The 18,409-nt window shown below is 48.0% G+C and overlaps 1 protein-coding gene across 1 annotated transcript; it reads right to left on the bottom strand.

Annotated features, from left to right (window-relative positions):
• Nucleotides 1-7,807: 7,807 nt before the first annotated feature.
• Nucleotides 7,808-8,971, bottom strand: LOC124662454. Its single transcript, XM_047200291.1, has one exon. It carries the CDS (start codon nucleotides 8,969-8,971, stop codon nucleotides 7,808-7,810), a length of 1,164 nt encoding a protein of 387 aa, XP_047056247.1.
• Between the last annotated feature and the right edge of the window lie 9,438 nt (nucleotides 8,972-18,409).

Below are 18,409 nucleotides of genomic sequence, written 5' to 3'. Positions count from 1 at the left end.
GCAAAGCCAGTGAGAAAAGCCGATGGTGCTACGGCACTAAAATTTGTCTGCAGCCTCGTGATGAGATTCGGCATCCCACACAGCATAATCACAGATAATGGCACAAACTTCGCTCAGGGAGAGTTGAGGGATTATTGTGAGACAGTAGGGATTCGAGCTGGACCTTGCCTCTGTGGCTCACCCACAATCCAATGGTCAGGTTGAAAGGGCTAACGGCCTAATATTATCAGGAATTAAACCGCGCCTTGAAGAACCGCTGCGACGAGCAGCTGGAGCCTGGGCTGATGAGTTGGAAGCTGTTTTGTGGAGTTTACGAACTACCCCTAACAGATCAACAGGGTTCACCCCATTTTTCCTGGTATACGGATCCGAAGCCGTGCTTCCCTCCGACATCATCCACGATTCACCGCGAGTTTCCGCTTACAATGAAGAAACAGCTGACGAGGCCAGACAGCTATATGTGGACCTGATCGAGGAAGCTCGGAACTTAGCTGACCAGCGCTCCGCCATTTACCAGCAGAAGCTCCGACGCTATCACAGTCATCGAGTTCGGAATCGTTCCTTCATGGTAGGAGACCTGGTCCTCCGCCTTCGACAGGTGAAAGACCATAAGCTGCAATCTCCCTGGGAAGGACCCTTCATCGTTAGCAAAGTGCTTCATAACGGGTCGTACTACCTTGTTGATTTCCGTGAGCTGAAGGATAGACCTGCTAATTGGCACCGGAAACGCAAGCGTGAGGATCCGGATGACATCTACGACGAGACAGACCGCCCTTGGAACATCGCACAGCTACGTCCTTTCTACACTTAGCATATTTTTTCCGAGTTACAAACTCTGTAATAGTTATACATGATCAATGAAATAAAGCTTATGGTTCACTCTTTGAGTCATTTACCTCCCTTACTTGTTCATTTTAGATCGTGTATGTTTTTCCGACTAAAACCGCAGAGCTGGATGTTTCCGCCTAGGCGTGTATGAAAGTTGTGATTTTCAAAATCGTCCCCTAGGACGTAAGCTTAAGTTTTCTGGTGGAAATTTTTTTCGTTGCGAACTCGTGGATTTCTGGTAGCGACTTCCGGCACCTAGGCTGGGGGCTTGTTTCCGCGGTTATGGACGGACGCCATTGGGCTTCGTCACCGCAGGCGAGCGTTTCCGGCCAAAGGTTTTCCGGCTCGTGGAAGGTCAAATGAGTAAGCCGGAAAATTAACAAACCAGCACTTGCTTTTAACAAACGAAACATGCAAAATAATTTTAACGGATAGCAGGATAAGTTTTCCGCCCACGCATAATTGTTTCGTCCCTAGATACTTAAGAATTAAATTTATATTACAAACCCTCGCTGGGGCCAAAATGATGCATTGTTTCTCCCGCGGGAATAAAAGTTTTCACTCCCCCTTAGCCGGAGAAGTCTTGCCCTCTGGATCTTTTTCCTTGGCGTCTTCGGCCGGAGATGACACGTCTTCATCACTTTCTTCCTCTTCTTCAGAAGCTGCAGCGCTGGTCTTGGGTTCCTCTTGGGGAGCGTCCTTGGAGCTGGTCCAGGTAAATTGGGTTCCGGATTCCGCAGGTCGCGCCTCCGCGTCGCGCTCCTTTTGAAGTTCAGCTTCCAAGGGCTCGTCCGCAGGAAGAACGACCTTGTCGTAGAATTCATCATGCCGGATCCTGCGCGCGATACGGGTGTCGTAGCCGCTCACTGCATCCAGGAGCGCGTTAACATCTGCATCCGGAGGAACGCCCGTGGTTACCTGCTCAAGATCAAGCTCCGGGTTATGTGCTAAGCACATAGTTAAGGACATTGCAGCTGCGCCTCGGGCTGATGATGCTTGTAGATCCGTCACCAGCTCCGGAAGAACGTCCACTTTTCTAACAAGTTTGCGAACGTTGCAAGTGCGACTCCGCTTGATGGATAAGTTGTGGCATATCTTGCGGGAGGCGGAGATGAGATCTTTGCAATCATCGCCTGCAAGTTGAAGAAGGTCGTCTCGTGGGAACAAATTCCGACGCTTTTCCGGATACCCAAGCGGCTCTGCATAAGATAATCAGGATATAAGCATGCAATTTGAGCACAAAGAAAAAAGTCGGAGCAAACATCTAGACAAGGTCTCAGCATAGTACCCAAGATGTTCTCATTGAGCAAGTCCCAGTGATGTTCCGCGGTCTCCATATATTTCTGGAACCCATAGAGCTCTTTCTGCTGCCTCTTGATGGTCTCGCTGTCAGCATTTCTTTTCAATATAAATTCGCCCTTTTCCCTGATGTGCTCTGAGTTTTTCTCCGCCAGCTGTTTCTCGGTCTGCTCCCTCTTTAGTTCCGCCTCCTTTAGTTTCGTTTCCAATTCGTGGTACGAGGAGCGCAGGTTCTCAAGTTCCGACGAGGCTGTAGCAAGGGAAGAGGATGCGCCTATAATAACATAAGTCAAAAGCAAGTTCAAAATCGGAATATGAACTAATGACGAAAAAGACGGAAACCAACCTTGGGCGTCCGCCAGTTGTTTGTTCAGTTCCGCATTCGCATCTTTCAGAGTCCGGATATTTTCCGCCTGATTCAGAGTAACGCGGCGCTGAAGGGCAATGTTCTTGTGCAGCTCGTAATGCAGCGCCTGCTGTTCCTGTAAAACATAGACAGAGCAGGAGTAAAAATGCGGCCTGTAACAGTGGTTTCCTTCAAAGCATTACTGCCGGAACCTTTTCCGCCATAATGCTTGGGGGCTACTTATCCGATTTAAAAACTTTCCCGGAAGTAATCTTTCTCTAAGCATCTAAGCGCTAACTATTCTTTGAGTTTCCGCCTACATGCTTGGGGGCTACTGGGGAGTACCTTTTGCTTGCACATGAGTTTGTCGAAGAACTGGCCGACATCCTTCTTAAAGTCCTGGATTTCCGATGTCGCGACGTCAGACTTCCCCCAGGCGTTGTTCAGCATGGTGTTGAGCAAGTCTTGTTCAAGCTCCCATTTCTCCGCCTCGGTTAACTTGTTGAAAAACTTGGTAGCATATGCCTTGGGGGTGGAGGTGGTGTCGGCCGGATCTCCAAAGTTTTTCGGAAAAACGACGATGTCGCCAGCGCCGTTTCCGGCCTTCTCAGAAGAAGTGACTTCAGCCTCTCCTTAGCCTTGTTCTTCTGCGTCTTCTTGGGCAGGGCCTTTGGCCTTAGGATCTTCTCCGCCCACTTTCTCGCTGCTAACCGGAATTATTTCCGGTGGAGTGTTTGCGGCAGGAGGGGAGATTGATCGACTCGAGGGGAGACGGCCGAGGAGTAGGGTGGGAGGTACTTGGCGGAGCTGGAGTAGTAGGACCAACTGCCGGAGACTTTTTCATGTATTTAGTAATAGGCTCTTGGCTGATGGTCCGCGTGGCAGTGGTACTCGGATTCCTGCAAACAAGTGAAAGAAATCGAATAAGAAATGATTTCGCCAAAATAGAGGTGCACCATATTCGGAAACTTACGGGGCGCCGGGGATGATGGGGCGCGAGCGTCTGCCAGCTGTTGAAAGCATCTTCAGGCGTGCACGTTCCGCTTTCCTCGAGTCTAGCGGAGGTGGCCTTACGGTCTTGGACTTCTTGGCGGAGGCCTCGCCGCTAGCTCCGGCTCACGAGCCGGAAGCTTTGGCGCGGGGACGCTTCGAAGGTCGAGGGGCTGCCTTGCGGGGTGCCTCGTTCCTCTTCCTCCTCTTCGTCTTCCGGAACCTCCTCCGCCGCGTCGCCGCTGACAGGGACACGAAGAATGGTGCGGAAGTTTTCCTCCGCCAAAGTGTTGAGCTGGGAGGAATATGAATAAAAGTCAGAGTTAACATCCAAAAACTTGTGAAGTTTGAAGCAACGAAAAGAACAGAGCTTACCGGAGGACACTGGTCGTTTGTGTAGATATCCTTGATCAGTTCCGGGACCTGTTGGCCCCTAGGAATCTTCACCAACGTCTTGAACCTTCTCTTGAGGGAGTCGGCCGGGAGATCGTGGCGAGTGACTCGGAGGAGATCGTCCGCCCCAGTATAAGCGCACATCAGGCGTGCGTTGTAGTGCAGGGGCTGGATTCTCCGGGAAAACCAGCTGAGGGTAAGCTGAGCTCCGGTTAGCCCGTCATGGACTAGCCAGGAGATTCTCCGCGCTGCCTTCTCCAAGATAGGGGTTTGGGCGAGCGAAGGAACAAAGCTCCAGCTTGCGAGCTCTTCCGGAGGCTTGTTGATGAACTTGGGCAAGCCATCGTGGACGTCCGGAACTGAGGCGTTCTTTTCATAGAACCATCCGGCGTTCCAGTACCGGACGGATTCGTGCGAATCGTGAGGAGGATACATGCGGCTAGGTCGGAGCATGAACGTCATACTCCCACAGTTCACCATTGCTTTGTCTTTCGTTTCCTTCTTCACCCGGAAGAAGAACTGCCATAATCTGACATCTGGTCGGATCCCAAGGTGCCCTTCGCAAAGAGTTACGAAGTTGGAGAGGAGGAGGTATGAGTTTGGGCAGATGTTGTGGGGCTGGAGACCGTATGTGTTGAGGATGGAGAGGAAAAACTCCGAGCAAGGGAGTGATAGTCCGCGTTCCACCCAAGCCTTAGTCATGACGATTTCTCCGGCTTCGGGCTTGGGGACGTCGGAATCGCGTGTGAAGCTCCAGTGAGTGGAGATCATACCCTCGTTCTGGAGCTCTCTAAGCTCCACATCAGTAGTTGCGCAGGGCCACCACTGACCCCGCTCTCCTTCACGGATCCGGGCCTTGGACGCCCTCTTGTTTTCCGCCTCTTGTACTTTGGCTGCCATCCTAGCTTGTCCCTCGAGTTCTTCTTGAAGCTCTTTGAGGGAGGGGATCCGGCCTGGAGCGGTGCTGGAAGATGCGGAAAACGGTTGAGCTAACCTAATGTCGGAAACATATGGTGGCAGGTATGCTATGGGATCCGGACATATTGGTTCTAATGGATTGGGATCCGGGCTACTCGGAGAGCTACCAGTACAGTGCGATGAATCAAGTGGCATGCTTCCGGCTGCGCCCATGCAAATTATTTGAGTATCCGGATCTACACTAAGTTTGTCTTCTACGAGGCCGGCGCACGTACCGTTAATGGCGCGGTGGCTCGACGGAGCTCCGGTGAAGTCGAGGTCGCCGGACTTGCAGGAAATCACCTCGCGTGACCACGAATCGGCGGCGGGAAGGATTTCCCATTCAACCGAAGAGGTCTTGGCGCGAGGAGAGGCTTGGACTGGCGGCGCGCGGAGTTCACCGTGGCGAGGTTCGCCGGAGATGAGATCCGTCGGGCGGCGCGGCGCGAGGAAGAAGACGATGAGGGTGAGAAGGTGAAAGAATGAGAAGTTACCGCGGGCGAGGGTTATATATAGACCCCGCGCGGAGATTCGTGTTTCGGATCTAACGGCGGAAACTGAACAGTCACGCCGTTGGATGATCGACACGTGTCTTAGGTCAAATAATGGTAAAATGACGTGGAGGTAACGTAACTGTGCGCTCCCGAAATTTCCGGCTAAAAGATTCGCATCTCCGAAGATTTAGCGCGGGAAAAAAGGAAGTTGTGCGCGGGAATAGTGGGATTTCCGTTTCATTATCGATCTAGAAGAAAGGAAGATTTCCGAATAGATGATACCGGAAACAAGAGAAAGTTTTGAAGCTCTTCAAGATTCTCTTCGGATCCGAGCTGAATGAAGTCGGAGGAATGATGAATCTCGGAGAACTTCGGGGGCTACTGTTGTGGGTATACTTTATGGGTATATCAACGGCATGGCCTAGATCCGGCAAGTCCGGGTGGCCCATAGTTGGTGGTGAGGCATGTGGCCCATCGGGCGGCCCGATTGCTCGTAGATCATGAAGGATGAAGTCCAGCCCGAGAACAGGAAGCCGGATCTCAACCGACCTACGAAGGAGGCCGGATCCGTGACAGCCCATGAAGTATCCGGATCCAGCACGACCTAGAAGGAAGGCGGATCCTTGACGTACACGGCAAGACATTGTACCGTAGTTAGGCAACTTGTATTCCGGCTAGGACTCTCCATGTAAACCCTAGATCCGTGCGCCTACATAAGCCGGATCCCGGGAGCCCTAGAGGCACAACCACAACTCATTGTAACAACGCGAAAGCGCCCAGATAATTCCAGACAAGCAGCAGTAGGCCCTGTCATCGTGCAGGTGTTCCGAAGCTGGGTAACTCGCGTACCACCGTCTCGTGTGCACTCCGCCCTATGGCCCCTACTTCTTCTCCTCCTCGTGAAGATCCCTCCTCCGAGGTACCGTCGAATAGGCAACGACAATCAGGCGTACCATCTGGACCAGATCTTCTGGTGCCGTCCTACTCAATATAAGTTGACGGGCAAAAATCAGTAGTAGTATAATAGTATTATACAAGCCACAAGAAATTCAAATTATTTGTTGACGTTCTCATGTTCTAGTCCATCGCATATTCGCATGGAAGAATAACGATAAAAGTACGGATGGTAATATAAAATCTTCCTCTTATTGACAGTCCAGTTCTCAAATGGCACCGGGGAGCTTGGCATCTGTTCTAAGATCAACGTCCTACTAAAAGCCTGGGAATTTGGGATAGTGCTACAATCATAGTAGCAGTATCGATGTACAGGAACACCAGAGTGCAGCTAGCAGTGACTTCAAGGATTGCATACAACAATGATCCAAGACAGCAATGCATCTTCTGAGACGGAATCAGAGGGACCAATTTACTAGTACATAATAGCTGTCAATAGCTTGCAGCTTCTTTTATGCAATGCGACAGCAGGTTTGGCCGTTCCATCAGGCCAAAAAGGCAAAGCAACTGCAAGCGCACATTGACAGTATGCAGCAGCAGAAAAGATTAATCGACAAGGGACGGAAGCAAACAGCTAAAAAAGGTTAAATGGTGTTCAAGCATTTCTCGATGCATGGCTAAGTATAACCAGCACTAGTAAAATATAAAATCAGGTAGGCAACTAGAGATTTACAATGCAATGTAGACATGTTTTAAGGGACATCGGAATCGATTATTATGAGAAGAACTTCACTGCCTCAGTTTACTCAAAACCTGAAGCGAAATATTTTTTCATGCGTCACTTCAGATTATAATAGGACAATCCAGTGACCAAGATGTAACAATAGAATGCAGGTTGTTTAATAGCTTAATATAGTATTTCAGCTTGTTCAACAGTTATGACACCTATCTTACGGTATTCAGAACCAACTCACACTATAGAAACTATCCTACTTCAGGTGGGAGCTAAAGAATGTCAACATCTGATATTCCAAAAGAAAAAAAAAGTTCACAAAATGAAGTAAATCCACTTTGAATTATCAAAATTGTATATCCTTAACAGCATATCTAATCATAAAACAATACCTGATATATATACATCACTTCATCATTGGGAGGGGAAAACAAAACTTTCAAAGCCACAACTATAGTTCTCCGAAAAAAAGAATAGAATTCAAGCATCACAAAGCAAATGGAGATCCACATACATGGCATGACTATAGTTCTCCAAATGCCCAAAAGCCAAGATGAACCAACAAGTTGCAACTCAAATAAAATTTTCACAAATAGAGATATAAGTAGAAACCAGACTCAAGATATGACAATAAGATAAAACAAAGTGATCATAATATCCATGGTCAAGTACTGGGCTGATGAAACTGCATAGGCTACTTATACAAGGACACAAACATAAGTTCAGTTACTAATTAAGTGCAACAGCCAATAGCTAGCTCCATAGAGTCAGGTACATTAGTGCACTCAAGCACCATGTGCAGCTGTTACAAGTTCATACAGGTTTCATCGGAAAGATAGACAATTGCGAAGTTGTCTACACAAGTAGGCATGTTTAGGTCCCATCTGCCAATGACTCCGTGTACAAGGGACCATATGGAATAAAGGGAGTCTTCTCTTCGTCACTAATATCTTCAAGTTGGCAATCACGTCCAAGTTGGCATATAATATGTCGCTTCCTGCAATCCATGTCATATGACATAAGTGTGTTCTCCTCCCCATAAACTACGAATATCATATCACGCTCTGGGTGGAATGAGATGACCTTGTAATTACACCCTGAATAGTTTGTTCCGAACAGAGCAAAGTGGCTGACAGTGTGCTTCAAGGTCCATTCTCCGATATTATAGTCCTCAAGAACCCAGACTGACATTGAAGGACCAAATTCAGAACGAGTAATACCTGTAAAGTATAACTGTCCCCGTGATACGAAAACATCATTGACAGGCGAATCATATGGCAAATCAGGAGTATCAATGATCGTCTGAAGATTTCCTTGAACATCAAAGGTTGCTACCATATCATCAAATGCAGCCAAATGCATGATGGAATTGAAAAAAACGCCTTTTGAATGCGTGGGTATCGACAAAATAGTGCTCACAACAACTGGATGCGTCCAAACTCCAGATTTGGATGAGTAGGTTGCCACTGCCTCGAGAGATCCAGTCCACTCGTTAAGCTCAGACTCATCTGTAACCCACGCCTTCTCATCAATGAACTCGAACACATGGAAGTGGGAGGAGACGGCGGGTTCGAACCCAAGGCGAGCAACGCTCACCTTGTTGGACCATTCCGTGGCTGGCACAACAACCCATTTCTCGGTGGCCGGATTGCACACCACATAATCCAACGTCTTGGGGTCAGTGGGCTTCCAGCACCGGCAGAGGAGGAGGCCATTGCAGCAGTCCAAGATCTCAAGGCTACTGTATCTAGGCAGGAATGATAGTGAGGGGTCGACGAGAGGGTCACCTTCCCCTGAAGCATTGGTGAAATAGCGAGCTATCTTGGGGAAGCGGTCTCTGTTGTAGCCTTGGTAGAAGAAGCCGGCGAGGGGCTGGGGCAGCTTCTTGCGGTGGTCGGGGTGGGAGAGGAAATCGCGCCAGCGGGTGGAGACGCACTTGCAGCAGCAGGTGGACTTGTAGGGCACCCGCGAGATGATGTCCACGAGGATGTCGTCGGTGAGCTTGGACATCGGGTCGCTCATCAGTGCCCTCTCCATGGGGCCTGCGCCGTCTCCGTCCGTACAGGCGAGAGGTGCCGAATCTGCAGATCGGGGCGAAGGAGCAGAGGTCAGAAATCCGTGCTATCAGTGAGTGGAGCTGGGGGGGTGTGTTCGGAGAGAGGATGTACCAAGTGCTTGCTGTGCGAGCTGCGAAGCGAGGTACCGCCGGAGCGCCGGTGCTGTGCGCTGCCATCTGCGCCGGCGAGCGAGGGTTTGGTGCGCAGCTGTGTGAACTGGGCTGAAGTAGTGGGAGGTGGAAGGCGATGGAGGCCGTCTGGGTAGTGAAAATGGGTTATGTAGGAGAGGAAACAACGGATATTCACTTTAGGGCCCGTCTGGGCACATGAGGAACAGGTGCTCCTGATTTTTGAATCATATTTCTTGAATTTCAAAAAAAATGAAATTAAATACCCACATACATATAAACATTCTGAAGGTACAGTAGAAATTTGTAGAAAAATATGTTGTACTTTGCAATATAAAAACATAAATTTTTGACAAATATCTGCTCCTATACACATCCATAAATTTGTTTTTTTTTCGTTGGCTCAAAATACAACGCAATTTCTACGGAAAGTTCGCACGAAAATATTTAGAACATGCGTATGTATTTATGGAATAAATTTGATGATTTTTTGAAATACATAAATACAATTTTCCATTTAAAAAAAACTGGAAGCACTGGTGCTCATGTGCACCCCCTGACGTTGGAGGAACAACACAAGCTTTACTTTTTTAGTGGATTCGTGTCGCGTGGATTTCGTGCTAAGAGCATCTTCACTCGCTCCTTTAAAGGCCTCCCAAATGGGCTATGGGACGCCGATGCAAAAAATCGAGTCCACCCGCGGCCTCTAAATTAGTTGTTGCGTCGGCGTGCGTTACTATTCATCTAACGTCTCTAGTCCAAACCCAATCCGGAGGGAGGTTAGCGGGGGCATCGGTGGGCGCTCAAAAAGTGGGTGGGTCAGCCCTATCGGCGGGACATTGCCAATTTTCCCTCCAAAATCATTCTATTTCCCTCCATTTCTCCTCCACATCACAGCATCGCCGACCACTCCCGTCGTTTCCCGACCCTAGCCGAGACCCCGCCACGATGCCATTGCGCTGAGAAAGTATGTAGCTTCCTACGCGACGGCGGACGCGCCCCCGAAGAAGAAGGGAAAGCCCGAGAAGGAGCGCCCGAAGGGGATGACCAATACCGAGTGGGCCTTCGACCTCCAGCGCCGGCAAGTGGAGAATGCCAGTCGCCGGTAGAGGGAGCAGAAGGAGAGGGGGTGGAAGGATTTGACGACGGAGGTGGCCATGATGCGAGGAGAACGACGACATTGAATTCAAGTTTATCCACGTCGATCTTCGCCCGGATTGGGAGATGTGACAAGTGGACGGAGATGCGGACTGCTCTCGCCAAGGCCAACGCCACGTACGACCCCGCCGCGATGCCATCATCGCCCTCTGACGGTCGACCCGTTGGGAACAAGAAGGCCAAGGCATTGAGGGACGCGGTGCCGGCTATCGGGAAGCTGCACTCGTCCATCATGGCGTGCATGGATCACGCCGCCACGCATGCCGCCAAGCAGGCCGCACAGATGGAGGTGGTCAAAGGACATCAAGCTCGACCTGATCAAAGCCAGCGTAGCAGCGAACAAGAGGGAAGGAGGACATGCGATGCTAATGGCCGACATAAGTGGTATGGACGAGAACGTTAGGGCGTGGTGCACCGAACAATTCCACCGGCGACCCAACCCACCACCACTTCACCACCGGCGACCTTGACACCATCGGCGATAGAGACCCCAGTTGACCGTGGCATCACCGACGATCCCTACTCCACCATCGGCAACCCCGAAAGAGGTACCTTCTACCCCGGTGGATGATCGCGCCCTTTGATTTCCGCGGCTATGTAATGTCGACCTGCGTGCGCCTTTTTTCGGTTCGCTAGACGTTGATTTGCAGCGATTTGCGACGACGTGATCGGCGAGACAATGTGATCGGTTTGTAGGCACCAAAACTATATGATCAGCAATCTATTGTGGCATGTTTGAATTTGTTAAATTTATTTAGGGCCAGCATTTGGGTCTGTGGGCGGGAACCGGTGCCCCCCGATATGAGCCGGCGTCCACATAAGGTCATGCACTGGATCCATTACGTGTGTGTGGGAGTGTGTGGGGTGGGGGGGTGTTACAGATTATATACAAATACAGTAGTCAGCAATATTTGCAACTCAGCGAGTGTGGAAATCCGTTAAAAGGAAGGAACCCGTCGTCCGCTTCTTCTCCGTCATCGACTGACTGATTGCCGGCACCGACAGAGGCCGCCTCCTGGTCGACAAGCTCACCGTAAAAATCCCTCATGTCAGTCGGAGTTGTTGCTATATCTCTCCTACTTTAAAAGAGCGAGAGCGTCCCATCCAACCAATCTCAACCCTTCAATCGACCTATCCAATAGCTGAGATCTATTACATCTTTGATGGGAGCAGACCAGCAGACCACGTCTGCTCTGCTCCACAGAAAAAAAAAAGGACATCGATCATACACGAACAAATCACGTAACCGTTCCTCAGACCCCGCAGCACTTCTCGCCCAGCAGCAGTTCTCGCCGTCCACCACACCTTCCTCTCGCCGTTGTCGCCGTCCCGTCAGTCACGCCTTCCTCTCGCCGTTGCCGCCCAACAGCAATTCTCGCCGTCCAGCACGCTTTCCTCTCGCCGTTCTCGCGTTCCACCACGCAGTCATGTCGCCGTCGTCAACCTGCCGCCATATCGCCCTCACGCCGACGCCATGTGACAGGCTCCAGCAGGACGCACGCAGCTGCACTTCTTCCCAGCGGTTCCACCACTGTTTACCTGATCACTTTCTGGTAAACTGTGACCTGCAGCATTACTCAGAATCAAATTATTGAATCAGGGCTCTTACGTTGGCTGCAATTATCTGCATATCAGCGAAATCAATGACTGCAGTTTCATACACCTTCATACAATATTTGGTTTGAGTCAGATAATTGTTTGCATCTGTGGTCGAGTACATGTATATGCTGCGATTTCTGCATTGCTACCACATGAAGTAATAGAAGCCGCAAGAGGTTGAAATCAGTAAACTAAGCATGTACTGTAAATCATATGGTCATAGCTCTATTGAATTTTTAGGCAAACAACTGGACAATTGACCGGTGATTCTGAGTGTATAGCTTCAGGTAATTAAGCCTAGCATTTTCTCAAGATTTCAGACTATATTATTATCCCTACACTATCAAATGACTCTCTTTAAAATCAAAACCTAGGCTACAAGTGATAAAACGTGACCTGGATATAAGTGAAATTCGTGATTTTCTATGCCTTGCTTGTTGATCTCATGAAGATATATGTTATTGACTCTAACACTGGGGCATGAGTTCAGGGAAATGTATACAACAGTAAACTGAATGATAAAGCTTTACTATTAACAATTTTTTACTTTTGTTAATTAGAGATATCTCAATATAATGAATATTGCTTGAAACATTTGATCTCTGCATAAACATCTTACTTAAGTCAACCTTTACAAATTTCTGAATAAGGAATCCGTTTGGGTATGTATAAATGTGTTTGCGTGCAAATTTTAGCAAAAATACTTATCTACTTGGGGTATTTGTTGATTTTCTGACGATAGCAGTTTTGACAGTTTACTTTGTTTTCGTCACATTTTTTGATACCTCTTAATTTTACAAGGAACCTTATTTCGGTACATATATGGCATCTTTCACACGGACTCCATTCCAAGACATAACGAACAGCCAAAGTCAAGGTAGCTGACAGCACGCTCAATGTTCAGTAACATCGTCAGTTTCTGTCGTACTAAAGAGTCATGTGTATGCAGATTCTGAAGAGCTGAAAAGGCAGAGGGAGAGGGAGCGGTATGCAAAAAATAGAGATGACATTTTAAAACGCCGACGTGAACTACGGGAGCTTAAAAAACAGCCAACCGCCGATGTGAATGATGAAAACATACCATGCAAGACACAGGACAACAGAATATGTGGAGTCACCCAGATACATAACATTGCTTCTAAAGAAGGTCATGTGTTCTATGCTTCCAACATATATGTGCCATGTTATATGAAATACTGATTTTGTAGCTGCAAATACTTACAGGTATGGCGCCCCATGTTCAGGACTATGCATCTCAGGTGGGCGGTGACGATGAGTCCGATTGGTTGCATAGAAATGAAGCATACCAGCTGCAACCAAAACCAGGAGGAGAAATACATGTTAATGCCCAGTCCAATATTGAAGTGTTAGGTTCACTAAGCAAATTATCTGGTAATATAATGATGTGCATCATGTTTTATTTTAATGCAACAAATATAAATGCTCTACAATCTCAGTTCACAAAGTTGTTTGCTGTTCAGGTATTAATATTGTAGGATGCAATCTCATCATTATTATGTGACATACTAAAGTGTGATATCTATGCAGATTATAAAGAGCTCAAAAGGCATAGGGAGAGGGAGCGGTATGCAAATAATAAATATGAGATTTTAAAGCGCCGACGTGAATTACAGGAACTTAAAAAACAGCCAATCGCCGCTGAGAATGAGGAAAACCTACCATGCTGTACACAGGCCACCAGAATATCTGGAGTCACCCAGATACAGAACATTGCTACTGAAGAAGGTCATGTGTTCTATACTTCCAACATATACGTGCCATGTTATTTGAAAAAGGCTGATTTTGTAGCTACAAATACTTATAGGTATGCCGCCATATGTGCAGCACTATGCATCTCAAGTGGTCGGTGACAATGAGTCCGATTGGTTGCACGAAATGAAGCATGGCGTATGCAAGAAAAATCAGGAGGAAATAGACCTATTCTTGTCGCCCAGTCCAATATTGCAGGGGCAGGTTCACTCAGCCAATTATCAGGTAATATATTCTTGGGCCTCTTGTTTAATTTATTTAAGCAAGTATATATGCTCTACATCACACTTGTGTGAGTGTGATGCTGTGACAGTGTGTTTATGGAAATTCTCTGACAATGATGTTTTATTACTGGTCCTGTGACAGACCTAACAAACAATCATGTATGCCCAAGCCAAGGCCGCCCAAAACGCACTAACATGGCATGGTATGCTCGAATGTCTGAAGAAAATAAAGCTGAGTATCTACAGAGACAGCGTATAGCCCACCAACAAAAGATAGATGCGGCAAGGAGTGGACTCGACGGGTCTCAACCACCAGCTACTTATATACCGAGTTCACCGCATACCCCAATGAGCAACGTGACTCAAACGCCATGCTGCGAGTCAGCTATGGGGCATGTGTCCACATCTGCAAATTTTCATGGGCAAGAGAGTTTTGTAGCAAAAAGTGCAGATCCTGATAAGAGACGGCATCAACGCAGGGAAAAATACTCGCTCATGATGGATGAACAGAGGGAAGAATATTTGCGCAATAACCGCAAGTATAAGCATTGCGTAAGGAAAGCGGGACACTGTTTGACCACAACGATACTATACATGTCAAAAATAGCTCCGCATCTAGCCCACGAACCAATGCTGCCATGCACGCACAATCATCTGAGCCAGGTATTGTTGATGTACTAATGTTCATGTCCATACCAGTTAGTTCTCTCCATGTATTATTGTACAACGGAATTAATATTCAGAACATTTTCTGCATATCATTCATTTATTGTGTTTGTAAACTGCTATTTATCAATTGTTATGCTATTTAATACAGATCCAGGTGAGACAAACATTACCGATGAATCTGATCCTCCGGGGATTTTTGAACCAGTTGAACAAGATGCTAGGTTCGAAGGTAAAATAGCATGGCGATTGTGCACATTTTTATAAGGCCTCATTTATACATTAAGCCAATTTAACTTGTTTTGCACACAGAAAACACGGAAACCATGCAAGAGGAAGAAACAGTGCTTGATGATGATGAAGAGTGCAGGATTTTTACTGGTCTAGGTAACTCATAACAATAATTATTTTTTTATAACTATTAAATTCTGGTCAGAATAAGTGCCGCATCAACTAAATTACTATTTGTTCTGCTTGTGCAGGTGATGTATTTGATTCGTACCGATTGACAACTGATGTGCCTCAGAGTGAACAGAATGATGATCCTTATGACTTCGTGTACCACAATCTGCCAAAGAAAAGCATCATGTTTTGAAAACAGTACCAGACTGCATCCATTGTGGAGCAATGAAGCTACAATATGAGGGCCCTGCTTTCTGTTGCAGAAAAGGAAAAGTCAAGATAGCTACCCCTGAAGTTCCTCAAGAGTTGCGCCGTTTGTTTACAAGTCAGGTTGATGCTGATGCAAAATATTTCAGAAAGCATATTCGGTATTTCAACACCCACTTCTCCTTCACAAGCCTTGGAGTGACCCTCGACAAGACCGTCAGCAGTGCGGCGAGAACCGGTGTGTATACATTTCATGCACAAGGGGCACTATATTATAAAATGGATGATCTGGTGCCAGGTGATAAAGGACCTAGACATCTCCAGCTCTACTTCTATGATACAGATGAAACCTTGGAACATAGAGTGAAGCGGTCTCCAGATCTTGATATCAATATCATACGGGCCATTCTGGAGATACTAAAGGACAACCCCTATGTGAAGACCTTTAAAAGCTGTGGATATGTTCCGAACCTGGAAGAATATAGAATATCCCTTAACACGGACATAAGACTGGACCGGAGAAGGTACAATGTCCCCACAGACTTCACAGTGGCCGCGATGTGGGTTGAAGGTAGTGACCCGCAAAACACTTTTGATAGGCAGGTTGTCGTGCATGGCAAAGGGGACCGTCCTATATTTATTAGAGCTTACTATGGTTGCTATGATCCTTTGGCATATCCATTATTCTGATCTACGTACATAGCTAACTCAATAACCTAGGTACAGAGTTGTAGACCACATGGAAACCTTACACATGCCGTGATAATTTGGAGCATACATCACTACAAGAAAAGTTCTGATAGACAACGTCTCAAAATCGTCCTCTAAGGGGTATTTTTCGTCGCCTATGGGCCTAACCCGACGATATGGGTTCTGTTGTGGAAACTGCGTCAGGCAAAGTCCTACGATGATTTTTTCGGTCCATCGCGCTTGGGCGCCCTTCCGCCACGGAAAATCGGACCGTTGCCCAAGTGTTTCCGGGAGCCCGTTGACTGCTGACGTCATGCAAACTGACACGTGGCAGACGCCGTTAACTGGCGGTTAACGGCGTTAACCGACCGAAACCCCGTGGTAGATGGTAGGCCCACACGAGGCCTCGCCACGTCTTAGCGGGCCGGCCCATTAAGTTTACGGGCCGGGCCAGCTGACTTAGTTTGATCGGTCAACTATATAGCCGGGCTCGGTCCATTAGTTACGTGGGCCGGCCTAACCTCTAAAGTTGATCTGGTCAAAACTTTAATGGGCCGGCCCACTAAGCATGTGGGCGGGCCGAATGCACTCGTTTGACCGGTCAACGAGCAAAAGGGCCGGCCCACAAGACATGAGGGACCCACTTTCTCGTTATCGGCCGACCCATTTAACAAGTGGGGTCCGCCTTAAAGCAAGTGGGCCGGCCCAATTAGCATGTGGGTCCCACTTTCTCGCTATCGGCCGGCCCATTTAGTACGTGGGGTCCACACTAGATCAATCTGGGTGGCCCAACAAGCCGATGGCCGGGCCAAAAGCACAGTGGGTCCCACTTTCTCGTTAAAGGGCCGACCCATTTAGTATGTGGGGTCCACCATATAGCAAGTGGCCGGCCCAACAAGATAGTGGGCCGGGCCAAAACACAGTGGGTCCCACTTGACGGTTAAAGGGCTGGCCCATTTAGTATGTGGGGTCCACCATAAAGCAATTGGTCGGCCCAACAAGATAGTGGGCCGGGCCAAAAACACAGTGGGTCCCACTTTCTGCTAAAGGGCCGGCCCATTTAGTATGTGGGGTCCACCATATAGCAAGTGGGTCGGCCCAACACGCTAGTGGGCCGGGCCAAAAACACAGGTGGGTCCCACTTTCCTGTTAAAGGGCCGGCCCATTTAGTATGTGGGGTCCACCATATAGCAAGTGGGCCGGCCCAACTGTTGGAGATATGCCCAAGAGGCAATAATAAAGTGGTTATTATAATATCTTTATGTTTATGATAAATGTTTATATACCATGCTATAATTGTATTAACCGAAACATTGATACATGTGTGTTATGTAAACAACAAGGAGTCCCTAGTAAGCCTCTTTTATAACTAGCTTGTTGATTAATAGATGATCATGGTTTCGTGATCATGAACATTGGATGTTATTAATAACAAGGTTGTGTCATTAATTGAATGATATAATGGACACACACCCAAATGAGCGTAGCATAAGATCAAGTCATTAAGTTCATTTGCTATAAGCTTTCAATACATAGTTGTCTTAATCCTTCGACCATGAGATCATGTAAATCACTTACACCGAAAGGGTACTTTGATTACATCAAACGCCATTGCGTAAATGGGTGGCAACAAAGGTGGGATTAAGTATCTGGAAAGTGTAAGTTGAGGCATATGGATCAACATTGGGATTTGTCCATCCCGATGACGGATAGATATACTCTGGGCCCTCTCGGTGGAATGTCATCTCGATTAGCTTGCAAGCATATGAATAGTTCATAAGAGATCACATACCACTGATGACGAGTAAAGAGTACTTGTCGGTAACGAGGTTGAACAAGGTATGGAGATACCGATGATCAAACTTCGGACAAGTAAAATATCGCGAGACAAAGGGAATTGACATCGTATGTAAATGGTTCAATCGATCACTAAGTCATCGTTGAATATGTGGGAGCCATTATGGATCTCCAGATCCCGCTATTGGTTATTGCTCGGAGAGGAGTCTCGACCATGTCTGCATAGTTCGCGAACCGTAGGGTGACGCGCTTAAGGTTCGATGTCGCATAAGTAGATTTGAATATGGTATGGAGACGAAGTTTGTTCGGAGTCTCGGATGTGATCCAGGATGTCACGAGGAGGTCCGAATAGTCCGGAGAATAAGATTCATATAAGGGAAGTTGATTTCTGGGTTTTCGGAAATGTTCGGGATTATTCCGGTGTTGACTGGAAGGTTCTAGAAGGTTCCGGAAGGGTCCACCATGGGGCCCACGACCTAGGAGGCCCACCGTGGGCCGAGGGGATGCTTCCTGGCCTAATGGGCCAGGGGCACTTGGCCCCAAGGCCCAGGCCGGCCAACCCCCTAGGGTTTCCTAGGGGGGATCAACTTGGGGGAGGGGAAAGCCCCTCTCCCCCCTTTGGCCGCCGCCCCCCCTAACCCTAGATGGGAAGGGGGGCCACCTTGGCCGGCCAGCCCCCTATATAAAGAGGGAGGGGTGGCCGGCCACACCAACCCCATCATTGCCTCCTCCTCTGGCCGCCTCTTCCTCCACCATACGCTGTCCGGGCTTAGGCGA

The sequence above is a fragment of the Lolium rigidum genome, chromosome 6, assembly GCF_022539505.1.
Source record: "Lolium rigidum isolate FL_2022 chromosome 6, APGP_CSIRO_Lrig_0.1, whole genome shotgun sequence".
NCBI classification, from domain to species: domain Eukaryota; kingdom Viridiplantae; phylum Streptophyta; class Magnoliopsida; order Poales; family Poaceae; genus Lolium; species Lolium rigidum.
Note: the sequence above shows the minus strand (reverse complement) of the source record. Positions and strands in the feature narration are given on the sequence as shown.

What these genes read in the sequence shown, in the direction of transcription:
- LOC124662454 (XM_047200291.1), bottom strand. Translation starts at nt 8,971, where the DNA reads ATGGAGAGGGCACTGATGAGCGACCCGATGTCCAAGCTCACCGACGAC.